At 35.4% G+C, this 20129-nt stretch overlaps 1 protein-coding gene and 1 long non-coding RNA gene across 2 annotated transcripts in view; both read left to right on the forward strand.

Annotated features, from left to right (window-relative positions):
- Nucleotides 1-15457, forward strand: part of Wnt2 (Wnt oncogene analog 2) — a 295795-nt gene extending 280338 nt beyond the window's left edge. The window contains 2 exon segments of the mRNA XM_074180839.1: nt 7132-7489; nt 10754-15457. Of these exon segments, the coding sequence (XP_074036940.1) occupies nt 7132-7489; nt 10754-10905 (510 nt within the window). The 3' untranslated portion in view covers nt 10906-15457.
- A 3329-nt stretch (nt 15458-18786) lies between these two features.
- LOC141485132 (uncharacterized) lies at nt 18787-19278 on the forward strand. The gene is made up of 2 exons (XR_012467025.1): nt 18787-18894; nt 19082-19278. It is a non-coding gene; the product is annotated as an uncharacterized lncRNA (long non-coding RNA).
- Nucleotides 19279-20129: the final 851 nt, after the last annotated feature.

Below are 20129 nucleotides of genomic sequence, written 5' to 3' on the forward strand. Positions count from 1 at the left end.
AAAATACAATGAATGTAATGATCTTTGCATTAAAAAAAATCTATATCTATATTATTTGTAACCCCGAACCCTAATTATGAGATGACTATGTGTTTCTGATCAAGTGATATAATCTTCTCTAGCGGCAGGGGTAGGTATATGAACACAATCACGGCGATGGTGGCGACCCTGTATACGTCTAATATTTTCCTGGGCTATATAAATGAAATACGCAAAACCGCTGGAACAAAAGCAGTTCACAGTTTCCCATGGGTTTTTTCTCAGTGTGCGTGGCACTAATTGACAGGATCTGAATGATGGACCAGCCTCCTGCGATTGTTAGCCGAATCTCATTGATAACGATTTAAATGCACTCATCTGGCTGATACAATGGGGAATGATTTCGCGGACGGGTTATATGCTCATCGGTCACGAAAAAGTCGTGTGAATTCGCAACTGAGGATGGTGGGAGGATGATCGTATACAGGGTATTTCACTATACACTTGGAAATAATTTGTGTTCATAAAAACTACTAGCAATAAATCACTTTTATAACCTTCATAAATTATGATATTTGCTTTCAGAAGTATCAGAAATTAACAATGTTTCATGATGAATTTCATGTAATTTCAATAAACGAATTCCTGACGATGTGAGCTAGGAAGATTCAAATTGGGTAAATATATTCGACCCTCCACTACGACCCACGATGGTTTATTATGGGTCACTTCTATTAAAACTCGACCAAATGAAGTCAGCTTCTCAACGAAACAAATTAATTCATTTGCTGAATCATTTTTCACATCAAATGGCAAGAGTGAAAATCTGCCAAAGTCTGAAAACGTGATTTGGTCTGCGGCGGGATAGGCCCAAAGTATATTCAATTGATGTTTCATCATCTTTTGAACAGAGATTCAGCCGATAAGATATTGTGAGAAATATCTGCTGTAATCTAACAATTGTTTACTTCGAATGATGTCCAAATGTGTGTTGAAATGGGCAATTAGGTGTTCACATGGATGAGTGTGAAGCGATGTCAGTGGCAAGTACTGGTCCAAAAAACCGCATGTGGTGTCCTTCCTTGCAAGAAAATTTATGGCTTCAATATCTCCAGAGTGACCAAGAATCAATACCAGAAATAATTCGAGAATTGCAAATAATCTTTTTTGGCAGAGTGGTACTACCAACTCAAACATTGCTCGGTAAGAGCCAAGTTTGCCAAAACCTCTTGGTTATCCAGGAATCTTTTTATTGAATGATATTTGAGTACTCCAGGTTGGTTTTTCTTCAAGAATAATACATAGATATTTCATTTTCATTGTATTTGGAATAACACTACCATTGAAGAAAAGTGGAGACGAATTATCCAAATTTTTACTCGTGGTACGGAAAACTATTACAATTTTTACGGAGTTGACAGACATTTGCTCCTCTGGCACCAGCTACAGATGCATGTTGTGTGCGTAAGCTGCTATCAAAGACCTCCGACAAATTGTCACCAGCAGTGATTACAGACAGACTAAAGGCAAGCATTAGTGACCTTGAACCTGGTGACTTCATCTTAAAGAACCGTAGTAGTGGTTCTGTTTATGAAAATGTCGTAAATCCAGCTATTATGGTGAATTCTATATCCTTTTCAGACGAGATCTGAGTAGTGCTTCGAGAAATACGTCTTGATTGAGTGTCAGTAAATATATCTACCAAAATCTCCTTATCGTGATTCTCTCCACTAGATAATTAAGTAATGCCAAACTCACCTATTCGCCAGTTTGATTAGCATTCTGATTGGTCGATTATTTGGGGGGATGAGCAAAAGACAATGCGTCTGATAGGTCTATTCAATAACCTTTCAAGTTTTTCCGCTAAGAAAGACTTCCAACTAGATATGGATATTTCGACAAGTTGTGTAGGATGTCTTCCCACGCCAAACTATGAGAAGGGGTGAAATATTGTTCATTACTTTTTTTGTTGGAGCTGGGAATATGTCATCCTCTACAGAATATTTTGTTAGATGGGATGATTCAAACGTCCATCCAATTGCTGGTGCTGGAAATACTTTTTTGATGACTTCCCGGTCAGTCAAAGTTCTTTCCGATTCTGAAGACGAAGGCAGATTTTAGCTTTCGAAATGTTGAGATAAGTATAAGTTTTCATCTCTTCCTAGGAGCAAAATTATTAAATACAACAGGTTACTGATAAATGGAACATACTTCGAATTTACGCAGTAACTTTGCTCTTTCTATACCAATACAGCTTTCAATTACAATTTAGATTTTCATCAGTTTATGAATGGTGAAACTCCCAAAAAAGGTCCTTGAAGAAGGTCTTTCTCGGAAAATGATTTTTGTTCCATATTCCATTTGATTTTACCACACTCTATGACAATGTGACTAATGCTGTAAGAAACAGAAAATGAGTTCTGAGTAAAAGTCTATCTGGGAATCGTCTTCGTTTTTGAATGATTTCTTACAGACTCAATGTTAATACCCTAATCAATTGCGTAAATATTCCGAGGAGAAACCTCCAACAAAGCCATAATTTGACTCGCCATTACAAATTCAAGAAACACCCTAAGCATATAGCATGTTCGTCTGAACTAATCATTAACGACAGGTAATTTCTCGGATAAGGTATGCGAAGCACCGTTTGATTATATGAATCAAAGATCATTACGCACTTTACGAACGAGAATGATTATGTACTCGTACACTGAAGTCGCCTCCAGGTTTTCGACCGTTTTTGCTTTGTTTTCGAACTACCAAGATGAATTGTTGATCATAATTTAGCAGATCGTAATTTTATAGGAATCATGCATGAGTCATAGATCCTGGGTGTTGTTCTTTTTCTTGTCAGATATTTATTTTCTATTCGGGTAAGCCTGTCATCACGATGGAGAATGTATTATTTTCAAAATGGTATGTGCGAATCCTTGGACTCCTAAGTGGTTGATATACAGACTGGTCCAGCAAAAACAATACAGATTGGTTTATTTCTTTTTGTGTGAGCATACATACGTTTCAGATTAGAAAACGGTTTTTAAACTAACAAATATCAGTCGTCAATTAGATTTTATGTTCAGTTAAATAGTAGATGAGAATAATATGTTATTTCTGGCATTTTTACTTTTTTTCTGATATTTTTCGAAAAGTCTTGTTAGTAATCATACATTAAAAGACCTCGTAAATCCTTAGCTCGCACAAGTTTTGACTTCTGAGGGTTGTCGTTCGTAGGGGTGCGACAGCTGGTTAACGGAAAAATAGATTTTTTTCAAACAGATTTGCTGTACTATTGTATGAAGATGCATGACGGAAATTCCAACATTTAATAAGATAATACGTAAGTACTGATCAAAGAAATCAATTTGTGAATATGTCATTCAGAAAATAAAAGTATACAGGTTTATGAATTTTCTCATTTTCACATGCAAAACGGAAAACCTTGCTAGGAATGTTCGCGATGAACCACCCTGTATATCACATTATAGATGAAATTGAAAGTTTCATGATTCGAAAACAAGTCATTCAGGAAGCTTGAAAGGAGTACTTGAATAATATAGGATAACTCCATTGCTAACTAAAATAATAATTTTCAGTTCTTAGTTGAATTTTACAATTGGAACACTTTTGAAATTGGTACCATATCTAGAAGAATATCGACCAAAGTGACACCTGAGATATGAGCATTCATTTATGCAAATATAGTGATAATAAACCGATCAGTAAGATCAGTAAATGACTTGATCAGAGTTGGAAATCTCACAAATCAGCCAGAGAAAGTAAATTCTTCTTTATTAATGCTCCTAATTACCTGCCGAATGAGAGAAATATTTTTTTTCAACTCAAAAAATGGGATTATTCAACAAAGAATATAAAGAAAAATATTAGGTTGTTTGTTCAATTATTTGCAGTTGAACTGAAAAAATGGACTGTTTGCTGAAAAAAGTAAAATTTGCTGATCCATCGAATAGAACTGTCTCGCTAAGCTAAGCAAGTTAGCACTATATGATGCATTCTGTTGATGCTGACTTGGTAATCGAAACGCGGTATTCTCTGATCATTGTCGAATTTTGGTTCATTTCGAATATCTCTACAACCAATCGAACTTTTAAGTTTTTTGAAATCTCTGATTTGAATGTGATACATTTTTTAGAGAGATTAGTTTTAGCGGAAAAAAGGTTTTCTTCATCTTCCTGAAAAATGCAACTTCTATGCTCTGTTTACATATACCTTTGTGAAGAGTTTTTTGGTGTTTTCTTCTTTGGAAAGTTTCACACAAATTTTGTCTAAAGATGGAGAAGTAGAGGCCAAACCTCATTTGAATGAGCTCTGATTCAATCAACTTTGCATCGTTGGTGGAAAAACCACTTACCTTGGACAGATAGTAAAGTAAATATTTCTCTAAATAATTATATTCACCTATGGTGAATGAACTAAGATTTTTGACATATCTATTGATAGTAACTGATGTTCATTAATGATGTTTATAATATTCCAATAAAAAATATCCATTTGGTTTTTACTACAGAAACAACTAAATTTCAAATAAAAAACGAATTCTCTGTATTTACAAACGTCAGTAGCTAATATTCATGTTGGTTCAAAGTGAGGTGTTGGTGTTAAAAACTATCACAGCGCATTTTGATTGATTTTGAAGTGTTATTGAAGTTATTTTGGTAGTCCGCTGTTTTTCTGAATATCAGTAAATATGGTAAATTATAAGAATGCGGAAATGGCGCAAATGCAATATCAGTAAATATGGTAAATTATAAGAATGCGGAAATGGCGCAAATGCAATACGTATATGGCCTTGCCGATGGTAATGCAACAGAAGCCAGGCGCCTTTATCAGGAAAGATATCCTAATCGTGCCTTACCAGATAGCCGAACCTTTTCAAATATTCATCGACGACTTGGGGAAACTGGTAGTTTCAAGAAAGGGACTCCGGAAGATAGACCTCGTGTAGTAAGAACTCCTGAAATTGAGGAAGCGGTGCTGCAAGAAATTGAGGAACATCCTGAGAGGAGTACGAGGAAGATCGCTAGAACTCTAGATATTTGTCATCAAATTGTTTGGCGTATTTTGGTTGATTTTTTGTTATACCCATACCATATTTCAAGAGTGCAGGCATTAATCCCCAGAGATTTTCCACATCGTGTGAACTTCAGTCAGTGGTATCTACAAAGTAAAGCACTAAATCCGCAGTTTGAGATACAAATTTTGTTCATAGACGAAGCAGATTTTTCTCGGAATGCTATTCAAAATTTCCATAACAATCATGTGTGGGCTGAAGAAAATCCCCATGCAATAACCGAAACCCATTTCCAACACCAGTTTTCGGTTAATGTATGGGCAGGAATTGTAGGTGATCATCTAATAGGCCCATTTTTTCTACCAGGACGGCTTGATGGTCGTTGTTATTCACACTTTCTCGAAGAAGACTTACCTGGGTTATTGGAAGATGTGCCACTTGCGTTAAGGAATCGAATATGGTACATGCACGATGGCGCCCCTGCTCATTTCAGTGTAATTGTCCGAAACTATTTAAATACAGTTTATCCTAATCGTTGGATAGGTCGCGGAGGACCTCAGCAATGGCCAGCAAGATCCCCCGATCTCAACAGTTTAGATTTTTTTATGGGGTCACCTTAAAACTCTTGTGTATAAAACTCTTGTTGATACTTTAGAAGATTAAGAGAGCGAATAGTTGCCTCGTGTGAAACTATACGAAATACGCCGGGAATATTTGAACGGGTGCGTAATTCCATGCGTAGAAGGGCTGAAGCATGCATACTAAGTGCAGGTGACCACTTCCAACAATTTTTATAATCAGTTTTGGTATTATTACTAATTAACAAATTTGTGCTATTCGTTTAGACTTACGGTCACAAAATAAAATAAAACTCGTTTTTGTGAAAAATGTATTTTTTTGCAGATTATGTTTTCAAATATTATTAGGGAATTGGTAATGCGTTATGAAGCAATTTTCAGATTCTCATTCATTTTAGAATTGATCTAATTTCTTAATTTTCTTTCTGTCGATTTTTATTTTTTTGAGTGAAAATCATGCGTCGGACAAAGAAATACCACGTGATCAAATTTTCTCAAAAATAAATGAGGATTTTAAAAATTATTTTATTTTGAAACGAAAGCATTGGCGTAGTACTTTTTCCCCAAAAATATCCAATGCGAAACCCGTAGGGATGCCACTGTTTGAAAAAATACAAATTTGTGTACATCAGAAAATGCGCCTTGAGGCATGGAACATATGTACCAAATATGTCAAAGATGTCTACAAAATTATCTCAGTTATTATCAAAAAACTGATTATTTTTGAAAACTTTGCCACCCTGTATCTCAAAAGTTAAGGCGTTTAGGACATACGTCCATAGGAAGTTTTTCTCCTAAAATGGGTCTAAGAATTACCTCCTTGAATATTAGCATGTGTTTAAGGAACACCCTGTAGATGAAAGATAAAAAAATTCACGTGGTAACATTAAAATTATAAGAAATTCAAATGAATATTTGAGAAAACGCAAATATGCACATGCAAAACAAATCTTATGATCCGGATTATACTCGTATCCTTGAAAGTTGAATAATTTTGAGTAGTAAAATCTCTTCACGTGAAAGAAAAATTAAATTGAATGAAAATCTTGTATACTACCATAACATATTAGGTCTACCATAACATACTATTGAAACAAATTCAATTCATATACCTATACGTTTCTTCATTTCCATCATCATCTTCCATATCAAAAAATCACTTTCTCAGTTCAATCACTCATTTCATTATTGACAGCTTTACAGTTTCATCTCTTCAGAATTTCATTACTATTATGAGTATAAATTATGATAATGAATATTAGACGTACAAATGGTGTAACTCAATGGCCATATGTTTGAAAGTGGCTTTTTCTTTCAGTTTGCAATTTTTTTCCAAAAACTGATCTCTTCTGAAAAATATCCCCATTTTACTCTACATGTTTGTGCTTCTTTCGTTCATCGATTATTTGACTTTTCATAGTCAGGAATATCCAGCATTCAAAAAAAATCTTCAGAAAATTAATCGAATCCGAAACGATACTTCCTTTATTACATATTTCAATCCTGATAGTGTTTTCAGACAATTAATAATTCCTCCTCTTCCAGGCTATCAAATCAAATCTCATAGTCGAGTGTAAATGCCATGGCGTCTCAGGGAGCTGCACCATGAAAACCTGCTGGAAAACCCTCCCAACATTTCGGCAAGTAGGCGACAGCTTGATGAAAAAATACTACAGAGCTAGGCCGGTGGCGGCGAGTACCTCTCAGCTCCCCAGAGCTCTGGAGAACCACCGGAGAGTGAAGAAGCAACATCTGGTACTCACCAAGGGAAAGGTTCCCATGAAGAAGCTACCAAAGAAGTCAGAGTTGGTGTATTTGCAGATGTCGCCGAACTACTGTGAAAAAGACCTCTCTGCGGGGTCGTTGGGCACTGTTGGCAGACAGTGTAATAGAACTTCCAGGGGTGAGTAGCCAGAAAATTTTGAGCTTTCAGTGATGTTTCTACTTCTTCTTTTGAATTGGTAGATTTTTATGGATGAATAATAGATCTCTTCAGAAATTTGTTCGAAAAAAAAAAAGCATAGAATCCCTGTTAGGATAGGATTAACCCTTTCCTTAGTATTTTCTTTATCAGATACACTATCAGGACAAAACTCAAGCACTACAGAAAAATTCTTATGGCGCTCTTGGAGCGGTGCCTGTGCGAAAGTAGCGATTCACGTTGGATTTGAATCGCTGTAGATTGAATCCTTTTGGAAAAACGTTCTCAGGAAGTTCATTCCACATAAACGCAGTTCTCCAGATGAAACAGTTCTTAAACAGTGAAGTTCGTGGTGTGCTGAGTAGAACCTCAAAACGATGAGCAGACACAATCGCGTATTTCTGATATGTAGTGCTCTTCGTGAAATAAAATGTACCAAATCACTTGAACACCTCCCAAGAAAGTATCTATAGAAGAGAGACAAATCTCTAACCTTTCTTCGGTGTTCCAGGCTATTAAAGTTGCACATGGTTTGCGTCGCCAATCAAGCGGTTGGCTCTTTCTGGATGGAATCCAGCAGCTTCCGGGTATGTTTGGAGGCAGAGCTCCATACATGAGAACAATACTCCAAAGCAGTTCTGATCTGAGCTTTATGAAGCATCAGTAACTGAGGTGTGTATATTTTTCTGGTTGAGAACAGTGTTTCAAGCTATTGGAAAGCAGCCTTTGCAGTTCCAGCGACATGATTTTGCCAAGACACATTGGTGTCCATATTAACCTCCAACAAACTTATCGAAGCAGAAAACTGAATTGGTCTGACTTGACATTATTATATCGGGTTCGGAGACATTTATCTTCTTGGAGAAAACCGATGCCTCGGTTTTTGTGACGTTGAATTGAACCTGGTTACTTTCACCCCCTGTTGCCGGTGAAGATGTGCCTTCGATGTGTATTCGAGAGATATCCATCGACAGCCACTTGCAGGAAAGATTCTTTCAGGACGCTGGGGAGCCATACACAGAAATGATTCAACAAGCCATAGCATCGAAATTTGGTCAGCAAACTCTCATGCCACACACGGTCAAAGACCTCAAAAATATCAAGCGTAACAGCTCTTGATTCTCCATCTTTCTTGATTCCGTTATTCCAAATATGAGTGACATATGATAGAAGCTGCCTGTTGATCTTTGTTTCCGAAAGCCATATTGATGATCGCTCAAGATGTTGAAGCCTTCCAAATATTTGAGGATATGGTGGTTTACAACTTTCTTCATGATTTTTGATATCACTGATAGCAAAGCGACTGTTCTATAATAAACTTGGCAGATTTGCGGTATTGTGGATTCTAATGTAGGAATAGTGGGTGGTGCCTTTCCCAGAAAACCGACTCTGAAGTGGGACGCCCTACGACACTTTCATCTTGTCAAATCTAGGAAGAGATTTGAGAGATTTTCACTGAACAGTTCACGAAACAATACGTCTTTCACTTTACAATAGGTGTGCTTATGCGCATATGAGCACGTCTGAGTTATCTCTCGTGTAATGAAACACGTGTAGCGGTTTTGTAAACCGTCCAGTGGAAAACTCACGAAATGTTATTCGATTGAATTATTGGGGTTATTTCTCAATTGGTCTCGAAACAATGGTTTCTGAAATTGCCGTCCATTTATCACTTTGTCTAAGAGATAATTTCAGAAACGGCTTTACCAATTTAGCTGCAGTTTTCATCAAAGTATTGTGGTAAGCTTCACTTAACATTTAGGGGTTGAATTATTACAATAGGTTCATAAATACAAAAAGTTATGCCAATTTAATAAATCACGTCAAGTTTTTGTTGAAAAAAATACTATAAAATTCTGTTCTGTTCAGTTCAATCGGCTGAACCTTTGGTTTAGTTTTTGAATTTTTTGTAATTCGAAGATGGGCAAATACGTGAGGAATTTTTGCTATCAGAAAATCCGTGAACTGAAATCCATGCGAAGAAAATTGCGGAAAATTTTATGGAATTTGATTGTTCAAAAAGTAATTTTTTGTATATGTTTCATAATATCTGCCTGTATAATTAACAAAATGATGCAATAGAATATAAAAGATCTCTTCAAATTTCGCAGGCTAAGTAGATTGTATTAGCGATTTTTTTTTCTTTATTTTGCATGGTTCACTCGTCTCGAATATAGGTTCACAGTTTCAGCAACTGTTCAGTATGTTCAGTTTATTAGTGGGAGGCATAAAAGTTAGATTTGTTTCGCGTGTTTGAAGATTTTCTGCTATGGAAAAAATTGAATCAAAGAATTTGTATAAGTTTTTTCGTAAAAAATGGAATGCGATGCTCATAAACACTCGGAATGTTGACAGTGACATACAGTGATTGTACTTTGAGCCAGAAAAATGTTTACAAGTGGTACTTTCACAGAAGGTCGAGAAAATGTGAATGACCCTAGTCCTGAACACCCTTGCACATCAACAACCAATGAAAATGTTGAGAAAGTAAATTAAATTGTCATGGAAAATTGTCAAATCACTATTAGAAAAGTTGCTGAGGATATCGGCATATTGGTTGGCTTATCTCTTGCTATTTTTTCGGAAATTCTGGCCATGAAACGTGTGGCAGCGAAGTTAGTTCCAATATTGTGGAATTTTGACCAAGGAAACTGTCGCATGAGCTTAACTCAGAAATTGTTGAATGATGTCAAAGGCGATCCAGATTTGCATAAAAGGGTCATAACTCCAATCGTCTCAGTGGAAGAGCGGGAGGAGCCAAGACCATCACGATAATGCACCTGCTTACTCGTCATTGCTGTTTCGAAATTTTTGGACGAAAACAACACCGTAATCACGCATCCACCGTATTCACCAGATTTGCCACCCAGCGACCTTCTTCCTGTTCCCAAGATTGAAGAGACCCATGAAAGGACGGCGTTCTGCGACGGTTGAGGAGATAAAAAGCGAATCGCTCAGATACCTCAAGTACATACCAAAAAGTGCATGCCAGAACTGTTTTGAGGATTGAAAAATACGCTGACACGAGTGTATTATATGTTTTATATCTGAGAGGGACTACTCTGAAGAGGAGAAAATGAAAATTGATGAATAAATAAAAATAAATATGTTTTGGGAAAAATTAAAATTCACCTTATTTTTTAACAGACCCCTTTATGCATATACATACTCATTGAACGGCGATATTCATGAAATTATTTGTCACACTAGTTTTTTTTATACAGATAACATTCCTTTTTGTTGCAGGAACGGACGGTTGTGACCTGATGTGCTGCGGCAGGGGATACAACACGCATCAGTTCACCAGAACATTCCAATGTAATTGTAAATTCCTTTGGTGTTGTCGAGTTGACTGCGATACTTGTAGTGAAAGAACTGAAGAATATACGTGTAAATAAAAACTGGAATAATCAATAACAAAATAATAATTCTACTGATGGTAGTTCGACGCAGATTATCACCAACAATTAGAACACTAGTATTCATAGTTTTCAGAAAATGTTTGCCTTTGTCGTGAACACTTCGAGAGAGTTGAGATATACAGTGTGTAAAAGCCAAATGGAGTAAATTCATTATTTCGGTTATTGTACATATTAAAAAAAACGAAATACGTCAAATGTAAAATATAATTTGATATTCTTCAACGCAAAAAAGCCTTCCCTACCGTCAACTCCCTTCGAATGACAGGTACAACCTCCCATTTTTTAAATGGGAAGTATAGAATTGTGATATATCGTTTGAAAGGCCTCTTCATTCTCTATTCAAAAATGTTATCGCTTTCAAATTTATTGCAAAAATTAAGATAAAATAAATTAAAATAATGTGGTTAACGAAATTCGATAAAATACACTCAAAAACTAAAATGTATCTGATGCAAAACGTAATGAAATGTAGAATACGAAAAAGAACTATGGATGTTAATGACGTAGATGTTCAAAATGTTCACCGCGAACGTCTTGGCAACATACTTATCTCAAATAAAACTGTCTTCTAACATTGTTTAAAGGCCGCCATACACTGCAATGTTGCCCGACAATTTTACCCGTGGCGAGTAAAATTGTGCGTGCAAAATTGCAGTGTGTGGCGTAGTACTGACAATCTTATTCAGCAATTTGAATTACGGTCGCCACCATAATTTTACACGTACGTGTCAACAGGTTCGTGCAAGTCGACGTGTGTGTGGGCATAGCAATCTTAACCGTCATTCATCGACGGCGAAAACTCGTTTAAAAAAAGTGTGTTTCTTGCAAAAACATGGATACAAGAACTTGGAGCAAAGATTTTGTAATAGAGTTTATTGAGTTATATAGAAGTCACCCTTGTTTGTGGAATGTAAACTGCAAAGAATATAGGTACAAAATAATGAAAAACAAAGCGTACCAGGAATTAGTGACGAAAGTACAGCAGGTAGACCTTGATTCGACGAAGGAGACTGTTAAAAAAAAAATAGATTTCATGAGAGGATCAGTAAAAAAAGAAAGGAAGAAAGTAATAGATATAAAAAAATTCGGCGTAGGAAGTGACGCAGTATATGAGCCACATTTGTGATATTTTACACATTTCCAGTTTTTAGAGGACCAAGAAGTTCCGCGTCAGAGCCAATCCAATATTGAAAGTGATCAGGAACTAGCAGAATAGGAACATTTACAACAGGTGATAATAAAAATATATGGGGTATTTTCTCTGGTTATGTAAGGAATTGTTCATTTTTTTGGAAAGAAACCAAATATTCATTTGTTAATTGTAATACCAACAAATTGAACAGTTATTTGGGTTTTCACAGTTTGAACATGTTGGAGATAAAAAAAAAATATATTAATATTTATGTTATAAAATTACACTCAGGAGAAGTTAACTGTGTTAACTTCTTTTTTCAGATTTTCAACCCGTACTCGGTAAAATTGTTGCACATTTGAAATGGTAAACTGAAAATAAGGTGATTTCAAAGAAGTATAATGACAGAATTGTTTTTGTAGACAAAGAGCGAAGCTAAACAATGTGGTAACGTTGAAACTAAGATTGTTTGAAGGTGCTTGACAATGTTTCTGTATAAGAAGAAATGTTCAGGACTTCCATTGTCCAAAATGGAAAGGCATGAATTCTATGCTAAAACAGATGAAATTAAATTACTGTGAAATAATGAAGTGCTGAAAATGAAAACTGCTGAAATAATTAAACGACATGTTGAAAATAGAATAACTAAATTACGTCTTTTTGTAACTTTAATAAAGTTAACAAATGAATATGTGAAAATTGCTGTCTTTTTAGCAGCCAATCTTTGGACCACCTGCGACGTTTTTTTCTATTTTGCCTTTTTATCACTAATGCCGCTGCCACTGCCAGTTTATGTGTTCGTTTCATCGTGTCGCTGTCCAAACTACCTGCGAACTGGCTTTTTGACCTGACAATATATGAACGCTTCGTCCCTACAATTTTGCACGCACAATTTCACTCGCCACGGTTAAAATTGTCGGGCAACATTGCAGTGTATGGCGGCCTTAACATATCAGACATGACCGACCTAATCGCAAGCGTAATTCGTTATTTCAATTAATTCGAATCTAGGGGTTCAGTTTTGTAAACATTGCTCTTCACATTTCCACATAAAAATAAATCTAATGATGAAAGATCAGGTGATCGCGCTGGCCATTCAATCGATCGTCGCCTCCCTTTCCACCGATTGGGAAATGTTGTATCGAGGTATTGCCGGACATTAACTTGGTGATGTGGTGGTGCTCCATCCTGCTGAATTCATATCGTATTCAGTGAGGGTTTCCTGGATCAGTATATAAATTTGTTAAACTTAGAATGACATACTATTTTGAAGAAGTGCCAAATAATTATCGCAACTCAAGTTGCCCTCAATGGTAAAGTGACCAATGATACGGTTTTCTATAATCCCTGCCCAAACATTAACCTTTGGAGGGTATTGCGTGTGTTCTTCTCTCATATGTTGAGGATTTTCCGTAAACCAGTAGCGGCAATTTTGCCGACTTGCATGACCGTTAAGAGACAAAGTACACTCATCAGAAAACATAACGTCTTCTGATTGGATGATATTGTTATCCAACATATCAATCATTTGCTCACAAAAATAAGTTCTTTCATCAAAATCGTCTTCCATGAGCTCCGGAGTAGGTACTATTTTATAGGGATGCATTTTATTTTATTTTAATATGTTTACTATCGATGTATGGCTAACATTGAATATATTGAATGCCTGTCTACTCGATTAGTCTACTGGACTAATTTGAGTTCATTACTCAATCGCATTGGCAGCTGTTTTTTTTATCTGCCCCATAGACTAAGCTCGCGAAACTGCTGCCCTATATTGCTTATCATTCTTTGAGATATGGGCGGTAAATTGGGAAATTTCTCATGAAATAGGCAAGGTACTTCCTGTTGTGTTCAGGTTTTATCTCCGTAACCCATCATCTAGAAAACTGTAATTTTTTGCATTTCCGTTAATCTAGTCATTTGTCAGACTGGAAGTTAACGAACTTTAAACTTGAATTGAAATACTGACACGGTTCTCTAAAGAGAACATTGCTATTGTTTTTGGTTACTTTCTTACTCAACATGAAATAAGTTTTGATTATATTGCAATACGTTTTGAGTGTATTTTATCGAATCTCTATAACCACATGATTTTAATCCATTTCATTTCAAAATTTTTGCAATAAACTTAAAAAAGATATTATTTCTGAATTAAGAATGAAGATACCTTTCAAAAGATATATCACAAGCCTATACTTCCTATTTTAAAAAAAAATGTCATTCGACGGGGGTTGAAGGTAGGGGTAGCCTTTGTCCGTTGAACTATTTCAAATTATAATTCAAATTTGACGTGTTTCGGGATTTTGTTAAATATGTACAGTAATCGAAATAATAAATTTATTGTAAATACTGCACAATGTTTCGCATGAATGATTTCAAAAAATTATTTCTGTGTTACTTTCAAAGTATGGTTAATTGAACTGTTATACTTCCCTATTGTAACTCCGAAGAGTGTGAGACAGCTTATTTCATATCACTTCAATAAGTTCAATATTGAATCATATGAATTTTTGAACTGAAATGAATTTTTTGGATTAAACCTCCAGTTAACTGTTATCAAAACACCCTGAGAATATTTTTGTGTTCACACGGATCACGATTTACATATGATTAGAATGGTTTTGGAAGTATATTGGATTTTTTTGTCCAACTTTTCAGTAGAGTAAGTATTTATCAATCAATGAGTCTTTGTAATAATCTTCAAATATAAACTTTAAATACACGTGTTTAAAGTTCTCTATTACAATTTTCATACTTTTCAGAGTTACACTTTTTGGATGAGTTGTGATTAGTTTAATTCTCGATACGGGTACAGATAAAAGCATATAGAACTGCTTTACTTTCTCTAGAATCATCTGGAATGACGATGAGTGAATACTTTTTCCATTGATGAATATGGGTGCATCAGTAACAATATAATTGAGACAATAACTTCATTTCGAAAATTTTAAATGTTGAAATATTCAAAAAGACAATATGATACCCCTTCACTTTGGGAGAGCGAAGAAATATCAACAGACACATGAATAGATACTATCAAATATTTTCGTTTTTCCGAATAAAATCAACTCGAGAATTATTATTATTTTTCGAAAGCAAGTTTTCGAATGTTTCACTAAAACCCACTGTTACATTATGCTGTGTCCGTATCCAGAGTATTCGTAATAGAAGCATGTCTAACTGGGTCAAAACTGTCTTAACATATTGATTTATCAGAATCTTCATCTGGTTTTCAGTGAAACTGGAAATTTCATTTTATATACTCTCTCACATCCCATTGTTTCATAGATACTTAACAAATTAGTATGTAAGTAATTTATTCCTCTTTTAATATAGGTTATAGAATTATCAAATTGTATGTAATGATAGCAATAAAATTTTGTATCAGGAAGAGTGTGAAATTTTTATTTATCTATGTAATTCTTGATGTTACTTGTCATTTACAGCACTCTCATTGGTGGATTTTCAGAACAAAATTCACCAAAATTTCTAATCAAATTTTGACAATATTTGAAAATCCGAAAAATGTAATAAATAGCAGACCTCCTTCTGGGTCGAAACAAATCCAACGAATGAATAGATCAAACTGCTCCAAGCAAAGTGAGTGGGTCTATTCGACCCTCCACCGCAACCCGCAAGGGTTTATTGTGGCTCACACCTATTCACACTCGACCAAATCTGTTTAAAAAATCTGTTTTTCCATTAACCAGCTGTTGCACCCTTACGAACGACAACCCTCAGAAGACGAAACTTGTGCGAGCTAAGGATTAACGAGTGATTCTTAACACGGGTTGGACGATAGCAAGTGAAGATCGATCTTTCAGACTAGGGCTTGAACCACCGACCAACACGGCAGTCAATTCGAGTGAGTGAACAAAGCACCCACGCCGAACCGCTTGACTATCGACCGAACTCAGCTTCTTAACGAAGACGATACGTTTCTATGATGAGTGGTCTTTCATGTCAGATAGTAAGAGTACGGCCCTGCCGAACTCTAAAAACCTGATTCGGTCGCCAGCGGGGCAGGCACAAAGAATGTACTCTGCTGTTCCATCATTTTTCAAACAGAGGCGACACACTGTCTTCCGACAGTCCGAGTCTCTGCATATAATAATTCAAATGACAGTGACCTGTAGGAATGCCTGTTAGACATCTTAGTTCATCACTACTGTAGTCCAATAACTATTTAGTATCAAGCTTCGAAGGGTGAATAAACGCCTTGGAGTGAGCCAATCCTGGAAAATTCTGCCAGAAGTCCATAAATCATCTTGCCATCAAGGTGTTCAATCTTTGTTTGGCAAAGCCTAAAGCGATGCCAATGGCAGGTTCTGGTCCAATGAAGCTGCTTGCAGCATTCTCCTTTGCAAGAGAATCAGCAGCCTCATTGCCAGAGACAATCTGTTAAGTCTTCCTATCCAGGAGAATCGTAATGTCATATGCATAACCATTTTTGAAAAATTGCTTGATATGGGAAGTTCTTATGCAGACTAGGTGCTTATAAAATAATACAGATGAATGTATTTATTGTCTAGTGATTGAAAGTGATCCAACCATTTTGAATATACTCATCATAATTTCAATAGTTGTATCCTATCTATGAGTTCTCAAATGCATATACCTAATTCTGATTTTACGAATCACACACTCGAACCATATTATACTGAAACGTAAAACCATATTTTTTATTTATTTATTGTACGACTGGGGATACAAAGAGAATAAATAAAAAAAATATTCTCATTTGACATATGAAAGATAGTGGGTAAACAATATATAAATGCCAAGTATATTACACTAGTAACAAATATGAAAGATTGATAAAAAAAGATTCCACATTGTTTTTGAATCTCTGCATAAAGGAGGGTTCTTACCTGAATCGGTTTCGCAGGTCTCTGCAAGGTATATTCAATGACATTTTTGTTATCAACTTTGGACAATGGACACGATTGTTAAGTATTTTGAACAACATTAAAATATCTGACATTTTTCTTCCATCTATGAAAGATAACACAGAATATTTTCTGTTGATAAATCGTAAATTGCAGACTACAAATAACACATGCAAAGTTCAGAGGACTATAGATATAATAGTAATATAGATCCAGCAGAGTTTTTGCGTTTCTGAAATGAATTGTATTTCTAATAATGGATCCATTCAAAAAATTAGATACACATGTTGACGATTTTCTTTTCGTAAGATTTAAAAATCATTATGGAATCCATTATCACTCCTAAATTGCGTACTGCATTCATTGTTTTAGTTGTATGATTTCCTATTAATGAGATTTGTATTTCTGGTACAAGATATTTTGAGGCATTTCTCGTAATGTAGGTACAGCTAGCTATCGCCACAGATTTCTGCAAATGAATCAAAGTCATTTGGCAATCTCTCACAGTCCTGAATTTTTTTTATGGGTTTGTTAATGATCCAACTTGGCCCGCTAGATTACCTGATATAACGCCTTCTTGAGGGGATACATGGAATCTAGAGTGTACGTTTTAGAAGTCGTATGTAGAACAAGAGGTGTTATCAATGATATTCTGTCACACATATTTCACAATACAAGAAATGATTCGTAAACAGACTTCATTTTCAGAACGCATATATTGGACATTTGTAGAGATGAACTGGAGAGATGAACTGAATGAAATTATGATATTCAGCATTAGTTTGCAGACTCTTTCAAAAGGCTGATCCATTTGGAGAGGCTGATCTATATCCAATAGTAAACCACTATTGGATAGATAATTGAGAGACCTATTGAAGGAGGTTTCCCAATACTACATGGTTGTAACCGTTAGAAAGTGGTGTGAGATCATCATGAAAAATGAGAATTGAAACGTCATAGGTTTTTATAGCACTTGTATCTGTAACTAACGTTACTGCAGTTTCGTTTGAAAGATCCCTTGTAGGACGAAACTGCAATACCTAACATCAGTTACACATACAAGTGGTATAAAAACATAGAAAGAACTAAGAGACACTTCTGAAGGAATATTCCATAAACATCCTTCTAGTTTGAAACGTTACTAGCAGATGTACCTAGTTTGAATATTTTTATATCATAAGAAATGATTCAAAGTAGGAGTTGGAAGACTCTAGATAAACCCACTGTGTGTATCATAACTGATCTAATTTTTGACAATTTCATTTGAGATCATTAATGATATTCATTTCTCTGAATTTTTTCATCTTTATGACATAATATTTGTATTTGTTTATTATTGTTTTCACAGATGATTTTACAAATTTGAATTGTACCGCCATCTTTTACCCATAAGCGAAAGTAAACATTTGTGCATTTACAGAAATCTACTCATATTTTACTTTTTATTTTTAGAATTAGTGATATTCGTTACGATTTTTTTATTTCGTCATAGTGAGAGAGAGAGTATCTTCATCGAATAAATTTCGTTGAACCTCAACATATTTTACTGAGAAGTGAAGTGAATCTTTGTGCACGTACGGAAATCTGTAAATCGAAATTCAACAAATTTTGTAGAGATGCCGCAGTCCACTGCGTCAGAAGAAAGCTGTTTGTTTAACTCTTTCATCGGCAAAGGGAAGTATTTTCTCACCATCAAAAGTACATTATAAAGGGAAATCGCTAAACATTATCTTTGTATAGTCTATATACAATGATATTATTGAACAAATAAAGAAGTGCCATCTATCGCACAATAGCATAAGCGTACATTTTAGTTGACTCAGTAGTCTCCACAATTAGTGTACAGTCGACATTCCAATGTAACTGTGATCAATTTAATAGGTGTTTTGGGACGTGTAAAAGTGATTTTCGTCGTTTTTTTTCCAATAAATATAATGGCAGGTAAGAGCTAAGACATTATATAGTAATTTTCATGAGAATACTTCAATATTAGGTGATTCGATCATTTGGTAACGTATGAAAACAAGTTTGTTAGGTGGGAAATATACTTCCCATTGCCCACTCTGCGTTTTTCAATATTTGTGGGGTGGGAAGTATATTTCCCTCGGTTTCATATACTTTTTTCTAGACTCTTGGGATCTGAACGATCCAGCACAAGCATAGGCGGCTCTGAATTATCTATATGGTCTTCCTGATGATGAGTACGACTCCGAACAAGAGTATGACGAAGGAGCGCGAGAAGAAATGGAGATACTTGGCTGTACAAATACTTCTCTGTCAGTATGTAATTTTGATACAACCGAAAATAGAGAAGATTCGTTTACATTTCCTGAATATGATTTGATCTCCATTCCACCCCCAAAGAATGAGGTTGAATTACCCGAAGTACCACAATGTGAGATAAAACAATCTGATGTACAAAGTGTATTAAAACAAGATGAAGCTGACAACAACAAAAATAAAATAAAAACAAAAAAAAGATCAATCTCCTTGGATGCATAAAACACTTAACCTTGACGAAAATAAGAAAGAACGTGTGACTGATTCTAAAATAATTTCTGAGAATCCTTGAGTTGCATCCGAATCTTCGAAGTACTTTAGAGAAAAATATTATTTTATGAGAGTTTTTGATGAAAATATCATGAAGTCCATAGTACATCAAACGAACTTGTATGCAAAACAAAACTTGATTAGAAAACGTGATAACCAACCAGGACCATCCAAAGCTCGGAAGATATGAAAGCCCTTTTCGGAATGCTAATACTGATGGGAATTCACTCTTTACCCACGTTGGCAAATTATTGGTCGAGTGATCCTATATTAAGTGTTCCTGTAATATCGTAATATCGCAAGTAATGTCTTCGAAGAGATTCAAGAAACTTATCGAAAATATTCATATAAATGATAATTCAATAGCAGTAGGAAGGGGTATGCTTGGTCATGATAAGCTACATAAAGTAAGACAACTTTGTAACAATTTGAATTCTTCATTTTCTAGATCACACCAACATTCTTCATTCCTTTCCGTGGATGAATCAATGATCGCCTTCAAAGGAAGATCATCACTGAAGCAGTATTTACCTATGAAACCCGTAAAAAGGGGATACAAAGTATGGTGTTTGGCAGATGCAACTACGGGCTACAAATCTATACAGGCAAATCAGATACTGGTCAAG

The sequence above is a fragment of the Leptinotarsa decemlineata genome, unplaced genomic scaffold (genome assembly GCF_025532065.1).
Source record: "Leptinotarsa decemlineata unplaced genomic scaffold, Ldec_3_MD MMD2_tig00026307_RagTag_RagTag, whole genome shotgun sequence".
In the NCBI taxonomy this organism is placed as follows: Eukaryota; Metazoa; Arthropoda; class Insecta; order Coleoptera; family Chrysomelidae; genus Leptinotarsa; species Leptinotarsa decemlineata.